The 21,578-nt window shown below is 33.5% G+C and overlaps 1 protein-coding gene across 1 annotated transcript in view; it reads right to left on the bottom strand.

Moving 5' to 3' along the window:
• The window catches only part of kiaa0586 (KIAA0586 ortholog), a 161,136-nt gene that overhangs the window by 19,375 nt on the left and 120,183 nt on the right, over window positions 1-21,578 (bottom strand). Inside the window, 1 exon segment of the mRNA XM_051133094.1 lies at window positions 19,262-19,328. Within this exon segment, the coding sequence (XP_050989051.1) occupies window positions 19,262-19,328 (67 nt within the window).

The raw sequence follows: 21,578 nt of genomic DNA on the forward strand, positions 1-21,578 counted from the left end.
ACAGGAGCCACGTTGATCAGGGCTTTCAAAAGCATGCCAGAATAAAGCCATAGACAGTGAACTGATGTGGACACTCCTTTGGACTGATGGTTATTTTTAGATAAGTAGGTTATTTGTCCCAAGAGAATCCCGGGGACCTTCAGAGACCGAGCCTCAAAAATGGCTGAGAATAAAAAAAAACTCATGTGGACCAGTTTCAAAGCAGGTCAAACAGAAAGGTAAAATAATTGAGAAATCTAAAGCTCTGCTCCAGAAAGAGCTCCGCCAGGTTGGCCTTTCTCTCGCCAAACTCTGATTTAATGAGCTTTCCTTTAACACAAAAGAAAACAACAGACATCCTTTTTTACTCAGTCCGTCAACGGTTACGTCTAGAATACAAAATGAAGTCTTGTTTTTATACTACTGACAGAGACTGAAGAAAATATGCAACAAACCGCCTTTATAAATTGAACTAAAATGACTGAATCATTTAGCTAAGTGGCTGTAATGGCATAATGCTATGTTTAAATAGTATAATGACAGTAATTTGAATGTATAATGAAGAATTATGTTGGTAGTGATAAGATTAATTTTTCAGCACAAGTTATTCTTAAAATATACTAACTACAGTCCTATTTTCACAAACACACATGCAGTATAACTCAGCATTTGGGTTAAAATTGTCAGAATTTTTTCCCCTTCATTAAGGTCCATGTATGCTACTCAAATGCTTTTTTAGACACACTACCAGCCAAAAAAGTTTTTGAAAAGTAAGATTCTCTTCTGCTCACCAAGCCTGCATTTTCTGATCCAGTGTACAGCAAAAACAGTAAAACTGTAAAATATTTTAAGTATTTAAAATAACTGCTTTCTATTTGCATATGTTTAAAAATTTAATTTATTCCTTTGATTATAAAACTGATTTTTTAGCATCATTACTCCATTCACATGATCCTTCAGAATCATTCTAATATTCTGATTTGCTGCTCAAAAAAACATTTATTATTATTATGTTAAAAAAAAAAAAACAGCTGAGTAGAATTTTTTCAGGTTTCTCTGATAAATAGAACGTTCAGAAGAACAGCGTTTATCTGAAATATATATTTTTTTGTAACATTATAAATGTCTTTATTATCACTTTCGGTCAATGTAAAGCATCCTTGCCTAATAAAAGTATTTAAAAAATTATACTGACTCCAAGCTTTTGAATGGTATCTTTCTATTAAAATGTACAACTGTTTTAAATATTGATAATAATATTAATAAAAATGTTTCTTGAACAATTTTTTTTTACATCTCAAAAAATATATTAAAATAGGAAGCAGTTATTTTAAATAGTAAAAATATTTCACAGTATTACTGCTTTTTTTGTACTTTGGACGAAATAAATGCAGGCTTGGTGAGTAGAAAAGACCTTTAAAAAGCATTAAAAATCTACTTTTGACTGACTAATCAGTGTGACTTAATGACTTAGTGTAATTAATTTTAAAATATTTATAAATATCTTGGTAGTATGTGCTGCATTGCCTTGCAATAATATACATTTTAATAAAAACAACCATTTAATTATTATTATTTTTTAAAAACTACTGTATAAAGTTAAATTTAGTTTTTCCATGGCCATATTCCCAAGTCGTTCCTGACCCAAATTGAGCATGAAATGAGTTTGCTGTCTGCTCCAATATTTGTGATGATTATGAAATAATCACAAAGCAATCTAAAATGTCTCACTCAAACTGTGAAGATCAAACTGAAGAAAAAAATATATATAAAAAAAATAAACTTGGTAAGAAAGAAAAAAAAGCTGATCTTCGCTATACTGTAAAAGTACACCGTAAAAAGTTTTCACTAGTTTCAACTTAAAAACCCAAGTTCAGCACCTGCCTTAAAATTTTACGTTACATCAACTTAAAACTACAAGTCATTTTAACTCATTGCAATAAAAATGAGTTAAAATTATGTACTTTCAAGTTGATTTAACTTGTGAGTTGAATTGACTTGCACTTTTAAGTTGATTTAACCTAAAATTTTAAGGCAGCTGCTAAACTTAATTTTTTTTAAGTTAAAACTGGTGAAAACTTTTTACAGTGTAAGATTTTCCATGCATTATGTTTTACAAGAAATTACTATTTCACATTTTGAAGTGTTATTTGTCATTTCTTTGTAATTATTTATGAAATTTACTAACTTTGTGGGGTTTTTTTTTTTTTGGTTTGTGTTTTTTTTTCCAGTAAATCCTACACCAATTTTTTTAAATAGACATTTTTTTTTTGGTATTTTTGCCTTTATTAAGACAGAACAGATCAGAAGTGACAGGAAGCGAAGTGGGAGAGAGAGATGGGGGTGAGATCAGGAAAGGGGACGCCTTGAGCGCAAAAACGCTGTATGTTGGTGCACTGCCCACAAGGCTATCGGCGCCGACTAAATGGACAAAGTCACTTAGTTTTCATATTGCATTAAATTTATGCTTTTTTTAATTCATGGAAAATTGAATTTCTCATGATATGATCTTTAAATATATCAAAAGAGTCAGAAACTCTCCCATGGCTTGTAGTGACTCAAACATAACTCAGAGCAAAAAACTGAGAAATCCTATGAAGCTGCTTTAAAAATGATTTTTGATTGTCCACACCCTCCCTTGATGTGTGTCTGCCAGCCGTACGTTAGATCTGCGTTCTCATGCAGCATCAAACTCCCACAGACCATTTCAACTCTATAATGGGGGGCTGAAATCTAGCAGACTTGACAGAGATCACATGACATTTTACCTGAACACTATTTACTATCTGCCCCAGCCAGCAAAGCGTTATATTGGCTTAGCACACCTTCAGATCTGGTCATTAACAGGCATGCCTTTGAAAAGTAAGCCGTCAGCTCCGATCAAGTCGTTTCAGTCTGGAACGCTCCTCTGTTGAAGGCCTACCGAGCGTATCGCAGGTATGTGGGGGCCTCGGCAATCACCGAGGGGTGCCCGGGTGCGCCTGTGGGCGAGCAGCCTGGACTCTCAGCCATCTGTGAACAGGACAGCATCTGTCTATACAGCCAAAATTATCTGGAATGAGGGGGAGTGACGGAAAGGCATCTATGTGCGACTAAAACATATTGCTGGCAAGCACACACACACACACGGATCTGTTGCAATGCATGATGGGACATCCTTGCAGGAGAGAAACCTTAAGGTTAAGAATGGAGCAGAGAAGATGTTTGGTGGCAACACTTGGATGCGATCCTAGGATCTGTGTTGGAGCAGCAGGCGCTTGTGACAGCACTGATAGATTCAAGATGCCGGGCTGGTCGCAGGGAATCGGGTGCGAGCCAGGATTTTGATAGGACACTGGGGTCCATTCCAGTACACCCGCAGGGAGGAGAGGAGAGGAGAGATGGAAGAAGGAGAGGAAGAGAGAGAGAGGGTGAGGTTGACAGGTTGGCAGCAAGAGCAGGTCTGATAGGAAACAGATGAGCGGAGAGAGACTCATGACTGTCTGGCTCTAGCCGCAAACACTTACCTATGAAATGAAACACTGAGCCTTGTCAAAGTGGTGAAACAATTGAATAAACCAGCATAAAATAAAGCAATAAGCCACAAGAATTCATGCATTACAGCATGAAGCAATAAGCAGAAGAAGCAAAGTGCCTGTTTTCCCTTTCATATATACAATACAAGTCAAAAGTTTTTGAACAGTGAGATATTTAATGTTTTTTAAAGAAGTTTCTTCTTCTCACCGGGCCTGCACTTAGTTGATGCAAAGTACAGCAAAAACAGTAACATTTTGAAAAATTTTATTATTTAAAATAACTGTTTTCTATTTGAATATATTTTAAAATGTAATTTATTCCTGTGATTTCAAAGCTGAATTTTTAGCATCATTAGTCCAGTCACATGATCCTTTCAGAAATTATTCGAATACTCTGATTTGCTGCTCAAAAAACATTTCTTTGATGAATAGAAAGTTCAGAAGTACAGCATTTACCTGAAATAGAAATAAATATAAATGTATTAATTTCTATAGATATTAATTAGCTTTGATCACAGGAATAAATTGCATTTTAAAATATATACAAAAAGAAAAGCTATTTTAAATAGTAAAAATATTTCAGAATTTTACTGTTTTTGCTGTACTTTGGATCAAATAAATGCTTAAGACTTCATTAAAAACAATATATATATAAATATAAAAAAATACATGTATTAAATAAAAACATATATACATTATGCATATACATTATTTATGTAATACCACAAAATACTGTATTGCTATTTTAAACATAATATGTATATTTTTTTAATCATGTATATACCATCATAATATGTATTATACAAATAAAATCTAATATATATATATATATATATATATATATATATATATGTGTGTGTGTGTGTGTGTATATATATATATACATATACACACACACACACACACACATATATATATATATATATATATATATATATACACACACACACACACACACAGTAGTATATACACACATACATATATATATATATATATACACACACACACAGTAGTATTCAAAAGTTTGGGGTTAGTAGGTTTTTTACCGCAATATTTTTAAAATAAGTCTGCTCACAAAGGCTTTCTCAAGTCTTCAGTGTCACATGATCCTTCAGAAATCATTCTAATATGCTGATTTGGTTCTCAGAAATCATTTTATTTTACTGTGTTGAAAACAATTGTGCTGCTTAATATTTTTGTGGAAAAAGTGTTTTTAATGCATTTTTTTAAATGTATAAATGTATTTTTTATCATTCTACATTTTTCTGTCATTTTTAATGCATCTTTGCTGTAGAAAAAAAAATAAACAAATAAAACAAATGTCTCAAACTTTTAAATAGCAATAAGAAATTACAATAAATAACCTAGTTCTAAATTGTGTGCATTAAACAGAATTCAGTTGATGTGTTTTTTGGTTTGCATACATCATCTGTCAGAGCAAACTCCATTTAGACATCAAAGCCAGAATTGTTCACCACAAACAGCATTTCACCAGCTAATCACATCCAAAACACTAGTCATCTCTGCATCCTCCAACAGCAGGATTACTTAGCAGCCTGTAGTTTCCAGGAAAGTGTCCTGCGTCATACAGGAGGACATACATCTGTCCATCTGTAGCTTCCACTCATCCCAACATCAAACACAAACCCAGGCTGTAACCCCACGAAACCTCTGCACGCTGTAACGGGAGCGCTCCCATGAAAGCCTGCTCCTCCACCTGTGAAAGCAGAGACGGGGCCTTCTGCCGCGTGGCTTAGCGCCTCTGCCTGGCTCGGCTGATCAAAGCGGCCCTGCTCCAGGGATGAGCCCCCCTCTTCACTCCGTCTGGCAGATGAGGAGTCAGGGGTGAAGAGGTGATGACTATTGGAGCGCACAGCCGCACTCAAACCCGGTTCATTTTCAAAAGTCTATCCCTCTCATCTCCACTCATCCATCTGTGAGGGGAACCTTATCTCTACGCCTGATCTCACGCTTGACAGGATGAGACGGGCTGCGCGATACGCCTGCTGCAACATCTCCCAAAGCAAAGAGTGAGAGTTTGCAGCCTGTCAAGGAAAATTTCTTTGTTTTTATTTTATTGATTTTTTAACAAAATATATACAACATGGATAAAAGCTGCTGTGAGTACTTCAAAAGCAATTCCAAAAATAATTAATGTGTCCGAACAGGTTTCCTAAACGCTGCCTCATCAGCTATTGGTCAGATAAACAGATCTCGCCTCCAAACTCATTCCATTGGTGGAGTCAGAGGTTGTCAAGCTTGTCAAGCCAGTGTTTACACTACCAGTCAAATGTTTTTGAACCGTTTTTTTAAATATTTTTTTTTAAAGTTTCTTCTGCTCACCAAGCCTGATTTATTTGATTCAAAGTACAGTAAAAACAGTCAAATTCAGAAATATTTTTAATATTTAAAATAACTGATTTCTATTTAAACATATTTTAAAATATAATTTATTTCTGTGGTCGAAGTTACATTTTCAACATTATTTCTCCAGTCTTCAGAGTCACATGATCCTTCAGAAATCATTTTAATATGCTGATCTGCTGTTAAAGAAATATTTTTTTATCAATGTTATTATCAATATTTAAAACAGTTGAGTACATTTTTTTTCAGGATTCTTTGAAGAACAAAAAGATCCAAAGATCAGTATTTATCTAAAATAAAAAGCTTTCGTAACATTATACACTGTACAATTCAAAAGCTTGGAGTCAACATAATTTTTCTGTTTTTGTTTTGAGAAAGAAATTATAAAAATAAATACTTTTATATAGCAAAGATGCTTTAAATTGAAATTGACATTTATAATGTTACAAAAGATTTCTATTTCAGATAAATGCTGGTCTTGTGAACTTTCTTTTAATCATAGAAACCTGAAAAAAAATATGCTCAGCTGTTTTCAACATAATAGTAATAATAATGTTTTTTTAACCAGCAAATCAGAATATTAGTATGATTTAAGAAGGATCATGTGACTGGAATAATGATGCTAAAAACTCAGCCTTGAAATCACAGGAATAAATTACATTTTACAATATATTCAAATAGAAAACAGTTTTTTTTTTAAATAGCAAAAAAATATCAAAATGTGCTGTTTTCACTGTACTTTGGAGCAAATAAATGCAGGCTTGGTGAGCAGAAGAGACTTCCTTAAAAACATTAAAAATCTAACTGTTCAAAAACTTTTGACTAGTAGTGTAGTACAATAATAACAAAAAAAAAAAAAAAAACCTACAGTTTTTGCCAGAAACTACTGTCACAGAAAGCACAAGAGTCAGCATTATGACACATTTACAGCTAGTGATAAACACCATTTCCCGGATCTGTTCATAGCATTTTCCGGGCCGCACTTGGCCAGTTGGCGTCAGTGGAAGAGGACTGTTGTAACTGGGGCATGACAAGGAACTTCAAACATGCAGGGTCCTGAACAGACACAATAAAATGATATGCGTGGCCTGAGTGAGTGGCGTGGAATGCCTGCTGGTGCAGAGCCCTTCTGCAGCTGTTCAGAGACACAGACATGTCAGTACAGCTGGACGGACTGACATCAGATTCTCAAGCCTTCCTCAGATTACACGGAACAACTGGACAAGGGTTTTATTCTGAACTAGACGCAAACAGCACAAACAATTACCCTGACAGGCATTTCGAGCACTGATAAACATACTACAGAAAAAGAAACTCCTAGCGTGCAATGAAATAAAGTCAAATCTTGATTCGGTTTCCACATCTTGAAATCTTGAAGGTCAGAAGCTTTTTTCCAAGAGTTACTCAGTAGTGCGGTCGAGAGATATTGCCATATGAGTCACTGATTTGTCCAGAACTCGTCCCGGCCAATATGGCAACACTGCTACAGAAAACGCACAGCATGCTCTTTTCTCTGAAGTTCAAAATCAAGCATCTACCAAGCAACCAACCAACCAAGCAACCAACCTACCTATCTATCTATCTATCTATCTATCTATCTATCTATCTATCTATCTATCCAGTTTAAGATTGTTAAAATGCTTTTTCTAACTTTGATACAAGACTTTTTCAACCCAAAATTCAAAGATTGTTTTAAACAAAATTGCTTTTTTCAGTTCAAAATGACAGTAACATGAATTTCAAATTCATTCATCCAACCATGCAAGACCTTTAAAATGTTTTGACAAAACAAAGACTTTCAAAACTTTTTTTGCCAAACTTTCAAACAAGACTTTGTTAAGCCAAAGTTCGATGTTTCTTTTGACAAAACTTACATTATCAACCTTCAAGACTTTTAAAACTTAACTTTCAAAGACTTTTTCAAGCCAAAATTCTGTTTGTTTTGACAAAACGTTTTTTTGAATTTCAAATATATTCATCCATCCATCCATCCATTCATCCATCCATCCAAGACTTTTAAAATATTTTGACAAAACCTGCCTTTTAAACTTTAAGACTTTTAACTAAAAAAAAAACAAAACTTTCAAACAAGACTTTGTCAGGTCAAAATTCTAAGTTTGTTTTCACAAAACTTACTTTTCAAACTTCAAGACTTAAAAAAAAAAAAATTCACAAACTTTCAAACAAGACTTTGTAAATACAAAGTTTAATGTTTCTTTTGAGAAAACTTGCCTTATCAAACTTAAAGACTTTAAAAACTTTTTTTTAAACTTTCAAATGAGACTTTGTCAAGCCAAAACTCAAAGTTTGTTTTGACAAAACTTGCTTTATCAAACTTCAATACGTTTAAAACTTTAACTTTCAAACAAGACTTTTTCAAGGCAAAATTCTAAGTTTCTTTTGACAAAACTTTCTTTATCAAACTTCAAGACTAAAAACTTTTTTAAACTTTCAAATGAGACTTTGACAAGCCAAAATTCTAAGTTTTTCACAAAACTTACTTTCAAATTTCAAGACTTTTAAAACTTTTTTCAGACTTTTATAGAACATAGACTTTCATAGACTTTGTCAAGCCAAAGTTCAAAGTTTCTTTTGACAAATCTTGCCTTATTAAATTTTAAGACTTTTAAAACATTTTTTAACGTTCACAAGACTTTAAGCCAAAATTCAAAGTTTGTTTTCACAAATCTTGCTTTCAAGTTTCAAGACTTTGAAAACTTTTTTTCTAAACTTTCAAGAAAAATTGTCACGCCAAAGTTCAATGTTATTTGTTTTTGAGAAAACTTGCTTTCAAACATCAAGACTTTTTAATCCATTTTTACAGTTTCAAACAAGACCGTCAAGCCAAAACGGAAAGTTTGTTTTTGATAAAACTTGCTTTTTCAGTTAAAATTGATACAGCTATGCTAATTCGAATTTCAGTATTTTTTTTTTTTTATTAATGTGCAGAGACAACAGTCATCAGCCTAAATCAATCTGATTTTCATAAGTATGTAAATACGGTAGGTGATACGCTTTAAATGTATTCCAAATATATTTAAAAAAACCTTATTAATTCAAATGTCAAGTAAAGTGTTTTTATACGCTCTCTTTGCAAACACATGGACACTCTGTGACTAGTGTAATTTTATAGTGAACCATTACAACACCCAAAACACCATTGCAAAATCCCTGTAACTGAGCGGTACTGAAGCCATAAAAGTGCTCAGAAATGATCTGAGAGCTTCGTCGGCTGAACCCTGTGACGGTTGTGTTACGGCCACTGTGACTCTGCAGGGTGGCGAGCCGTAACTGTGGCGTGAAATGGCTCTGCAGCATCTGCAGGTCAGGGGATGGGAAAACTTGATGGAGCATGACGATAAACAAGAACTTGGCCAGGCGAGTCTCTGTCAATCAACTGCAGATAAGAACTCAGTGTGGAACTACAGACAAACAGACCGACTACAGTCATCACTTACCCATCTTACACAGACACTTGACACTGTCATACCACACCCTGCTGTCAAAACAAACCGTTTAGAACAGAACAAGATAATACAGACAGACTAAATGCAAATTCAACTTTGTTATTCACATGCCATTTACAGATGATATCACCCTGTTTTACCATAATAACTGAAGTGTCTGCCAGACTACTTTAGATACTACTGTTATTTTTCATACTATGAAAATATAAAATTTAATATGGATGAACGTGATGGCTAACTATAGACTATTACAAGTTCTAAAGAACATATTGGTGCCATGATGCACAGATTTTTTTTCTTCATATTCACAAGAAAGGGTGATGTAAAAAACTGGTTAATTGAAAGTAACCATATATTAAATGTAACATGACAAAACTTAGCATTCATTACAATTGCAGTTTCTGTAATATTCTTTACTATACATTTAACAAGACAAAGCATGCACTTTCATATTAAAACTTAAAAAACAAAACAAATATTTATCTATATATGTATCCATCCATCCATCCATCCAGTTTAAGATTTTCAAAATGTTTTTTTAAACCTTCAAACAAGACTTTGTCAAGTCAAAATTTGTTTTGACAAAAGTTGCTTTCCAACTTTAAAAATTAAAAAAAAACTTTTACACAAGACTTTTTTAAGCCAAAATTCAATGTTTAAAACTTAACTTAACTGGTGATTTTTTTCTTTTTTGAAAGAAATTAAAATATTTACTCAGCAATGATGCACTGAATGTATCTAAAGTAAAGTTCCAAAAAATATCATATTTTAAATAGTTTTCTTTTGAACTTCTTACTAATCAAAGAATCCTGAAAAAAATGCATCAATGTTTCCACAAATGACTAAGCAGCACAACTGTTTTCAAGACCGATAACAGTAAGAAATGTTTCCTGAGTAGCAAATCAGCATATTAAAATGATTTCTGAAGGATCATGTGACACTGAAGACTAGTAATGATGCTGAAAATTCAGTTTTGCATCACAAAAATAAATTATATTTTAAAATACATTGAAATAGAAAACAGTCATTTTAAATTGAAATAATATTTCACAATATTACTGTTTTTACTGTACTTTTAACAAAAAAAAAAAAACAACAACCTTGGTGAGCATAAGAAACTTTGAAACATTAAGCATCTTACTGACCTGAAACTTTTGAACAACCGTTTTGAATTTTATACTAGTAAACAAATTCTGCAATGGCCTACAGATTCGCATTGTCATCTCTCAGTCCTGCTTTTTCTCTTGGCAGCTTTGTCTCATCCTGTATGACTTCTCTATTAAACTACAAAGTGTACAAAGTTTGGCTTGGTTGAAGAGCGCCTTCTTAAATCCAGCTGCTCTTAAATGACAGCACACATTTCTAAACAGAAGAGTTGACTTTCACTATTCAGATATGTTACATAAAACTGGGTGGAAAAGAGCACATCGAAATCCAGTAAACCAAATCCAGTTTTGTTGGTATTTTTGTGGGAAATGTGAAGTTGACTAGTCATGTAACTACAAATACCAAGCAAATAAAAACACTCAGTAAGTCCAGTTAAGCCTGCGGCCCTCCATTGTTTTGTTTAGAGCAAGATGGTTTCTCCCGCCATTTTCTGTGTTGTTGTAAGTAAAAGGCCTCTTCTCACAGACACAGGAGCGTTACGGTTCACAGAGATGACATATCTGGACCAGACAAGTCTTATTTGCAGCAGAAGGCCACGTTCAAAAGCTTCCCTGTCTTGTTCTATTCATTTATCTCTGTGTGGTGGGGTTCTGGGTGACTGCAAAACTGAGCCTGGCTGTCTTCACCTCCACTCTTCAGGCTTGTTTATGTAGCATGTTATTCCAGAGCTCTCGAACCATGAGTTTACGTCCGAACGGCCCGTAGTACCGCAGGGGGGATGGGTTGGTGCATGAGGACAACGAGAGAATCCAACTTTCTCGCCGGTTTGTTAGTCTTTCACTGGGTTTGATTGTTATTCCTTTACTTCCTGCTTTAATAGAATAACATGGCAAAAGCCTAGTGTCAATTTCAGGCCTGTTTGTGGCTGGGGTTTAAAGTGCCAAAGCTGTCAACAGCATACAACGCTTGTATATAATTTAAACATTTCAGTCAATTAAATTCTCGTTTTGTGTGGCGCCCTTTGTACATAAAGTTTTGAGGCAAACAACACGACTTATAATAGACCTAGAATGACGCAAAACTGTACATGCATGCACAAATACGTTATAAGTTCTCGTCTATCAGCCAAGGGCTGAGTTGTTTAAACAAACATACTCAAGTTGTCGTTCTTTCGCCACAAACCTAAGAGCAGACATCGGGTAAATAATCTTCTCTCATCTCTGTTTAAAGCAGCCTCCCCGTGAGGAGCCGTGTGATGAGAAGTGAAAAGCGGAGACAGCGTCTCAGTGTGTGTACTGTTTGTTTGTGTTAGACTGCTGTTTGAAGAGGAAACACGAGATCACGCCACACCGAGAACTCAAACTGAAATGAAAACATTAATAATTTATAGGGTAACACCAGCATCAGAAGACAAAACAGAGATATCAGACTGCTTTAAGTGAAGAAAAAGATGTACTGTACCAGTCAAAAGTTTTTGAACAGTAAGATTTTTTATGTTTTTTAAAGTCTCTTCTGCTCAGCGAGCCTGCATTTATTTGATCCAAAATACAGCAAAAACAGTACAATTTTGAAATATTTTTACTATTTAAAATAACTGATTTCTATTTGAATATATTTTAAAGTGTAATTTATTCCTGTGATTTTAAAGATGAATTTTTAGCATCATTACTCCAGTCACATGATCGTTTAGAAATCATTCTAATGTTCTGATTTGCTGCTCAAAAAACATGTATTATTATTATTATGTTGAAAACAGCTGAGTTGAATTTTTTCAGGTTTCTTTGATGAATAGAAAGTTCAGAAGAACAGCATTTATCTGAAATAGAAATCTTTTGTAACATTATAAATGTCTTTATCATCACTTTTGACTAATTTAAAGCATCCTTGCTTGCTCCTTGAAGACTGGCATAAAGATGCTGAAAATTCAGCTTCGATCACAGGAATAAATTACATTTTAAAATATATTAAAATAGAAAGCCGTTATTTAAAATAGTAAAAATATTTCTAAATGTTACTGTTTTGCTGTACTTTGGATCAAAAAAAGACTTCTGTTAAAAAAACATTAAAAATCTTACTGTTCAAAAACCTTTGACTGGTAGTGTACTTTTTCTATGATGTACATAAAGACATTTCTAACCATACCAATAATGTAATATAAATTAAAGTTTTACTTTTATAAATCAAGGTTTCTGTCTGACACCTCAAAATGAATATTGACATAGCCAGAATTATTAAATATTATATTTATACCGTATTTCTGCGATGACAAAGCTGAATTTTCTGTAGTCATTACTTCAGTCTTCAGTGTCACATGATCCCTCAGAAATCATACTAATATGTTAATTTGGATTAGAAATTTCAAAATAAGAGCATTTATTTAAAATGGATTTTTTTTTTGTAACGACCTAAATGTTTTTTCTGTCACTTTTGATTAATTTAATGCAGAGTTATGAAAACATTATTATTATTATTATTTTTTAAAGTTATTTTTATGGGCTTTTTACACCTTTATTGTGAAAGGACAGTGGAGAGCAGGATCGGCAAAGGACCTCGAGGCGGGATTTGAACTCGGGTCGCTGTGAGCGCAGTTGCGCTATATGTCGTTGCACTAACCACAAAGCTAAGGGTGCCGACATAAAAATATTAATTTAATGTCAAAAAATGTAAGGCATATCAATAGGAATACTTATTACACAGTTTTCTGAGCTTGTCTATTGTGTTTTGGGGTCAAATATTTTCTAAATATACTATATGTTTACGAAAAAAAACTAAAAACTGCTACTGGGGTGTAAAAATAAATAAATCTGTGCTCTTTGGGTGCGGGATTCTTTTGTGAAATCAAAAACTCATAAGTCTAAGGCACTCGAATAATGTGAAATATAAAAAGCCTTTATTCACACGGCTTTAAAGTTTTAAAAACAACAAATGTGCGCACCGACGCGTTGCGGCTAACTCGCCTTCATCAGGGTGTCAATTTACAAACAAACTCAGAGTTCATTTAAGCATTTCACATTATTTCACATCAACAAGTAACCTTTGTTCTAGCAAAATTTCTACTTTGAAGTAAAAACTAAAGCATGCTTTAAGTGCAACTGTGACTATATAAGCGTATCAAATATCCACATTCTCACACCAATGAGAATAAGCCTATTAAAATGAGAAAAGAAACACCAGCCCAATCCGACATGGTGACTTCATTGAAGCGTGATTATTCCTGCATGCTCTGCATAACAACAAGCTCCAATCTGCATCAAAATTCTACACCACATTCATGCAAGTCACAAGTCACTTATTTGCATAGTAGTTAAAAACACAGTACGCTGTTCTCATTTGGCACATGTATTCTTTGACTAACCACACGTGGCTGTAGGTAAGTTATCGTTATAGTGAAGAACTGGACATGACGGATGAAGAAAGAGGGCTCACACAGAGCTGGGGTTAACACGGCTCTCCTGGAAAGCCCAGCTCCTTGAATGATGTTTTGATCCCAGTAAAAACAGAACGGCCGAGCAGCTTGGAAACAGTTTATCTGCGTGGTTCTCGAGAGGCGGGCTGCGTATGTGTGTGTGTGTGTGATGTGTGCCCTCACCCCCTTCCTGTGCTGCACAGAGGGGCCAATATTTCACACACAAGAGCCCAGTGTTCAACGGATGTCCACTTTCACCTCAGGATAGAGACCCTTTTATGGGTTGTGCAACTTTCAGTTTCTACGTACCATCTTTTTGAAAAAACATTATAGAAATGGACATAAACAATGTATTTTCAAGTTTCTTTTTGTGCTAAATAAAAACAATATAAAATTAATTTAATATTAAAGCTACAAGTGACACATTATAAGACAAAGTCTATGAAAGATGAAGTACAAGATTATAATGGATGGATTTTTAATTTCAAATGTACTAATTATATTTAACAGTGTTATTTGTTTTTAAAGAATAACTTTAAGTATGCAATATGATTGCAAAGGTAATATTATGAAAATCTAAAAAAAAAAGTAAATAAATAAATAAACAATGATAAATAAAAAAAAAAAAAAAATCAATATCTGATATATATATACAATATTGACTAATATATACTGCCATTCAAAAATTTGGGATCAGAAAGATTTTTAATGTTTTTTTTAAATAAGTTTTTTATGCTCATCAAAGTTCCATTTATTTGATCAAAGACACAGACAATAATATTATAAAATATTATTGCAATTTAAAATAACATTTTTCTATTTTAATATACTTTAAAATACAATTTATTTCTGTGATGCAAAGCTGATTTTTCAGCATCATTACTCCAGTCTTCAGTGTCACATGATCCTTCAGAAATCATTCTAATATAATTTCTTATCAATGCTGTAAACCATTATCCTTCTTAATATTTTTTTGGAAGCTGTGATACTTTTTTCAGGATTCTTTGATGAATAAATAGTTAGAAAGAACAGCATTTATTCAAAATACAAATCTTTTCTAATAATATAAGTCTTTACTATCACTTATCACTATAAAATTTAACACATACTTGCTGAATAAAAGTATTAATTTATTTTAAAGAAAGAAAGAAAAAAATTTACTGACCCCAAACTTTTTAACGTTTTATTCATCAAGAAATCCTGAAAAAAGTCACACAGGTTCCAAAAAAGAATATTAAGCAGCACTGTTTACAACACTGATAATAAATTAGCATATTAGAATGATTTCTAAAGGATCATGTGACACTGAAGACTGGAGTAATGATGCTGAAAATTCAGCTTTACATCACAGAAATAAATTCTATTCTAAAGGATATTAAAATAGAAAACCACAATTTTAAATTGTAATAATATTTTACAATATTACCGTTTTTTTTCTGTATTTTAATCTACTAAACGCAGCCTTGATGAGCAGAAAAGACTTATTTGAAAAAAGTAGGCATATCTAGAAAAATTCAGAAAACTTCAGGTGGTTTTAACCAAATAACCACCAATGCATTGTAGCAACAGGTTAGAACTCACAATTTTTAAATTAGAGAATACAAATATCTAACCTATACAGTATATAGTATTGCAGAATTGTTGTATGATTAAAGCATACAACAAAAAGCAAAGTCAAATCCTTATATAAACCCCAATTACGAAGACTCCATCTGCCATATCCTCAAGGAGTTTCAGCGACCACCATTATATAAGCATCTTTAAATCTTTTCCCCCCGTCAGTGTCACGGCTACAAGCTGAACTGGGACGCCTGAACAGAGCAGCCATTCTCTAATAGGCAAATAAAAAGATAGTCATCGGAGAGAGCAGCTGTATAACCAGGGGACGCTGCCCAGGTCATGTCTGAACCGATCTGGCTGTACAGTACCACACTACGCCTTTTATTAGACAACACAATTGGCCCATCTGTAGATCAGGCAGAGGTGCAGATCGCCATCACAGAAGCTCTATTTGTCCAAGGCCCTTCGTCTGAGCTAAAGCTGTGACTAAAAGGTTTTAATGTCATGTACTTACAGTATAGAATTGCAGTGTGAAATTCTGTGAGGACTTTCAGTGCAGTCACCTCTTTTATAAACTCACAAGCGGTTGCTTGTGTGAGCACTGATGAGAAAGTGATAGAAAAGACCTAACAGAAAGGCTTTTGTCAAGGTATACGGGCTGTTTATTGTAATTAGCTTCACGGCAGAACAAAACATCAGTGTAATTGAGCAAAACAGCAAGGGATTTCTACAACAGCACCACAAAAATGAATGCTGTTGCAAACCTGAGACACAAAAGAACTTATTTTCCTTATAATGAAAGTTAATGGGATCCAAAACAATATTTAGACAGTTTCTTCTGTGGTTGGACTAACTTGAGGGTGAGTGAATGCTATCCCTTTAAAATGGACACCAAACAAGGGCTTTCCAACAGATGCATGCATGCACATGTGGACGTACGTAATGTCCAGGCAATTTGCAAACTAACTGCAGGCACTCAAACACAGGTGCACCTCCGGTCTTTCTGCTGTTTCACTGGTGCGTCAAATTACACACTGAGAGAGAAAAAGGGAAAATCTTCGGAGCAAATGTAATGACACAGAACGAGCTGACGTTCAAACACTAATCACGTCCATTCACCCGTCAGCACACACTGGCTCTCATCACACACTAATCACACACGACAGGCGGCACTGAATGAGTGCGTCTGGATAAACTATATGTCAAATACATATAAGCAGGACACAGCAGAAAAATTGAACTAAGTGATGAGAGGGGAACAGAAATGAGAAATGAAAAAAGGAAGGAGTGAAATGGCAGAGGGAAGAAGGAGGGATGCAGAACACAGAAGTCAAAGAAAAGGAAAAGGCCAATTTTCAAGGTTTACTTGTATGTCACTCAGCATTTGGATTTATTGTACACATGCAAAAATGATTAGAAAAGGAATTTTTGTTAATTATAATTAGAACTAGAAGGAAATTTGGCCAAAACTTAAAGGTTGTTTTTAAACTTGAAAAGTTTCACTGAAAAGCCAGGAAGTTTGTAAGTTGCGTCAACCTAAAGTACTTAGCATTGAAATTTGTGATTTGAGACAGAGAACAATACATAGAATGATAGAACGACAGATAGAACAATAGAATGATAGATAGAACGATAGACAAAACAATAGAACGATAGACAGATCAATAGAATGATAGACAGAACGACAGATAGAACAACAGAACGATAGATAGAACAACAGAACGATAGAACAACAGAACGATAGATAGATAGGTCGATAGAATGATAGACAGACAGATAGAACAATAGAACGATAAAAAGAACGATAGAACAATAGATAGAACAATAGATAGACAGAACGACAGAACAATAGATAGAACAATAGATAGACAGAACGATAGATAGATAGATAGATAGATAGATAGATAGATAGATAGATGGATGGATTATACAGACAGATGGACAGATGGATAGACAGAATGATAGATAGAAAGATAGAACCATAGATAGAAGTAGAACGACAGAACTATAGATAGAACTATAGATAGAACAACAGACAGATGCAGAGCAATACACAGAACGACAGAACGATAGAATGACAGAACGATAGAACGATAGATAAAACGATAGATAGATGTAGAATGATGTAACGATAGATAGAACAAAGACGACAGATAGAACAAAAGAACAACAACGATAGATAGATAGACAGAATGACAGAACGACAGAATGAGATATATGAATGACAGAACGACAGAACGACAGAACGATAGATAGATAGATAGATAAATAGACAGACAGACAGACAGATAGATAGATAGACAGATAGAATGATAGAACGATAGCTAGATAGACAGACAGACAGACAGACAGACAGATAGATAGATAGATAGATAGATAGATAGATAGATAGACAGAACGATAGATAAAATGATGGAATGATAGAACAATACATAGAACAATAGACAGACAGACAGATAGATAGATAAACAGATAGAACGATAGAACGATAGATAGATAGATAGATAGATAGATAGATAGATAGATAGATAGATAGATAGATAGATGAATGACAGAACGATAGAACGATAGATAGAATGACAGAACGATAGATAGATAGATAGATAGATAGACAGACAGAGAGATAGATAGACAGAAAGAACGATAGATAAAACAATGGAATGATAGATAGAACAATACATAGAACAATAGACAGACAGACAGACAGATAGATAGACAGATAGAACGATAGACTGATAGAATGATAGATAGACAGACAGACATACATACGGAAAGATAGATAAATGTAGAACGACAGAACAATAGATAGAACTATAGATAGAACAACAGATAGATACAGAGCAACAGACAGAATGACAGAACGACAGAACGATAGATAGAATGATAGAACGATAAATATATGTAGAATGACAGAATGATAGAACGATAGATAGACAGACAGACAGATAGACAGACAGATAGATAGACAGAACGACAGATTGATAGAATGTAATACAATTTCACCCCAGGGAAAAAAGAGCAACAAATTACGAAAGAGGGCAAATTGGCAGCTGTTGAGACAGAGGTGTTTTCTGTCAGCAAATTGGGGTAAACAGTTTAGGACGTGCACTGGAGTTCACAATGTTCTCTTATGTAAGACATAATAAAAAGCAATGGGGAGAGAGAGAACACTTTCTCAGCACAGATTTCATTATGTACATCTGCAGCTCTGTACTGCATCTACACACATACAGTACTGTACAGCTCTCTAATGTTTAACAGACACTCGTCTTTCTGTTACTATCCTGTTCACGTATAATGTTAGTCAAATTTTATTGCATTTAGAACTACATGTTTGTGCGTTTATGTTTGTGGCATCACAACTACGACAGTTTATTTTCCATAAATGTATGCATGTATGCAAACACTCAGCTTGCCCCTATGAGATGCAGGCATTCATCCAAGCTTGTCCTATGGGTCCAGCCCAACCTTCAAACTAAATGGTGCATATGCAAGCTCAGCAGCTGCTGTCACAATGATATTTGTCTTCTGTTGTGCCCCTTCACACCTGAATAAGGTTTATAAAGCTGACTCCAGCATCTCTAGACCCCTGACGCCCAGACATGAGGACACACAATCAGACAGAAGTGGACAATCACGCCTGACCAAAACAAAAGAACAATGCAGACAGCGTTGCCCTATAGGTATACTGCCATCTAGAGGTTGCAAAGCAAACTGCATGATTTTACTGTAGTGGGGCTGTGCTGTACTCATCCTGCACGCTTTGTGATAAAGACATGAATGACACATCAAATCGAAGGAAAAATGTTCAGACCAATTTTGACTCTAAACACTGGGGACTGTGTGTGTGCATGTATTTGTACCTGGTTCCTCTTTGTCTTCATACTGCCTCACCAGAATTGGTGCAGGTCTGTGAGCCGCCTGGGAGCTCTAAACAAAAAAATGAGAGGAGATGAGACAAGAACAATAGTGGAGAAGAGGAGAAGAGGGGCATCGGGTGGACACTGTATGCAGAGGGATTATACAGGAACAGAGGGGAAAAACATTGTTTTAATCTCCCTCATTCAGGGGGGTAAATCCCCACATATGGGCGACCTACAGACCGAGAATCCTGGGCTAATGAGGGTTTTAGGAGTTTCCACACACTACCAAAGAGACCGCTTTGTTTTTGAGATTAAGAGAAAAGTAGGGACAGAGGTCACGCCTGAGCAGATATCACTAAATACTGTAGAGATAACCAACACCCAACTACAGCTTTATAAAAACTTAAAAATAAGTTATTTAAAGGGATAGTTCACCCAAAAATTCAGTCATTATTTACTCATATTTACTCACCCTCAAGTTGTTCCAAACAATGTATGAGCTTCTTTCTTTTGTTGAACACAAACAAAGATATTTTGAAAAATGTTGGTAACCAAACAGTCACTAGCACCATTGACTAATGAATAATTAAAAGATGACAGTAGTTTCATTTTAGGTGAACTGTCCCTTTAAGCAATCTCAGAGGAGCACTATTGGGTCTCAGTCTGTCTGGAAGTTCTAAAAGTCCATTTTCAGTTAGATTAATATTAACATTCTGAAATGTTCCTCAGCCAATCAGATTTGAGGGGCGGAAACCAGAGAACCTATTGAGGCAGTCATCTAGTACATATATGAATTGAATAAAATCAAAAAATTTTTATTACTGGTTTCTTGTTAGTTTCAGAGTTTATACTTAAATTTAAATGTTACTGAAACAAATTTTTGACGAATAGTTATTTAGAATTCTGTCACTGTTAATTTATCAATATACCATGTATATAAAAATTTATTTCTCATAAATCTGGGGTCAGTAATTTTTTTTTTTCTTTTTGAAATAAATTAGTACGTTTACACAGAAAAGATACTTTAAATTGACCAAAAGTGACAGTAAAGAGTTTTACATTCTTACAAAAGGTTTGCTTCTCAAGTAAATGCTGTTTTTTAAATTTTCTATTCAGCAAAGAATGCTGAAAAAATGGTAGCAAAGTTTCAGAATAAATTACATTTTAAAATATATTTATATAGAAAATATCTGTTTTGCATTTCAATAATATTTCATAATATTACAGCTTTTACTGCATTTTTAATCAAATAAATGTTTTTATTTGATTTGATTTTATTTGTTTTTTATTTTAATTAATTTATTCATTGTTATTTCATTTAAACCCCAAACGTTTGAAAGGTAATGTAAAATATATGAAGTCCCAACACATTTTTATTCATTACACAATGAACAACACTTTATAATAAATGTTGCTGTTCTTTTACACTACCTTTCAAAAGTTTGGGGATAATAAAATGAAATGAAATGAAATAAAATAAAATAAAATAAAATAAAATAAAATAAAATAAAATAAAATGATAAAAAAAAGTCTCTTATGCTTACTAAGGCTGATCAAAAATACACAATTTGATCAAAAACACTAAAAGCAGTAATATTGTGAAATATTATTGCAATGCAAAATAACTATTTTCTATTTGAATTTATTTTGAAAAGATTTTTAATTTTAATTTTAAAATGATTTTTTTTTCAGCATTCTTTGATGAATAGATAATTCAAAAGAATGGCAGCATTTATTATATAGTGTTGTTGATTGTGTAATGATTAAAAATGTGGTGAAACTTAAATGAAATTAAATACATTTTCAAAATAAATTACATTTTAAAATTAGGGCTGTCAAACAATTAATCACAATTAATCGCATACAAAATAAAAGTTTGAGTTTGCCTAATATGTGTGTGTGTACTGTGTGTAATTATTATGTTTATATAAATGCAAACACATTCATGTATATATTTAAGAAATATTTACAAATATATGTATTTATGATAATTTTAATAGAATTTATATTATATATAAATAAAAATATATTGGACATAAATAACATATATCTCTTAAATATATACATTAATTTGTGTGTATTTATATACACATAATAATTACACAGAGTACACACAAATATATTACGCAAACTCAAACTTATTTTGTATGCGATTAATCGCCATTAATCGTTTGACAGCCCTATTTAAAATATATTCAAATAAAAACAAGTTATTTTGCATTGCAATAATATTTCACAATATTACTGCATTTTAGACCAAATAAATGGCCAAATAAATGCACCCTTGCCTCTGAGCATAAGATGCTTTTTTATTTTA

The sequence above is a fragment of the Labeo rohita genome, chromosome 17 (assembly GCF_022985175.1).
Source record: "Labeo rohita strain BAU-BD-2019 chromosome 17, IGBB_LRoh.1.0, whole genome shotgun sequence".
Lineage (NCBI taxonomy): Eukaryota > Metazoa > Chordata > Actinopteri > Cypriniformes > Cyprinidae > Labeo > Labeo rohita.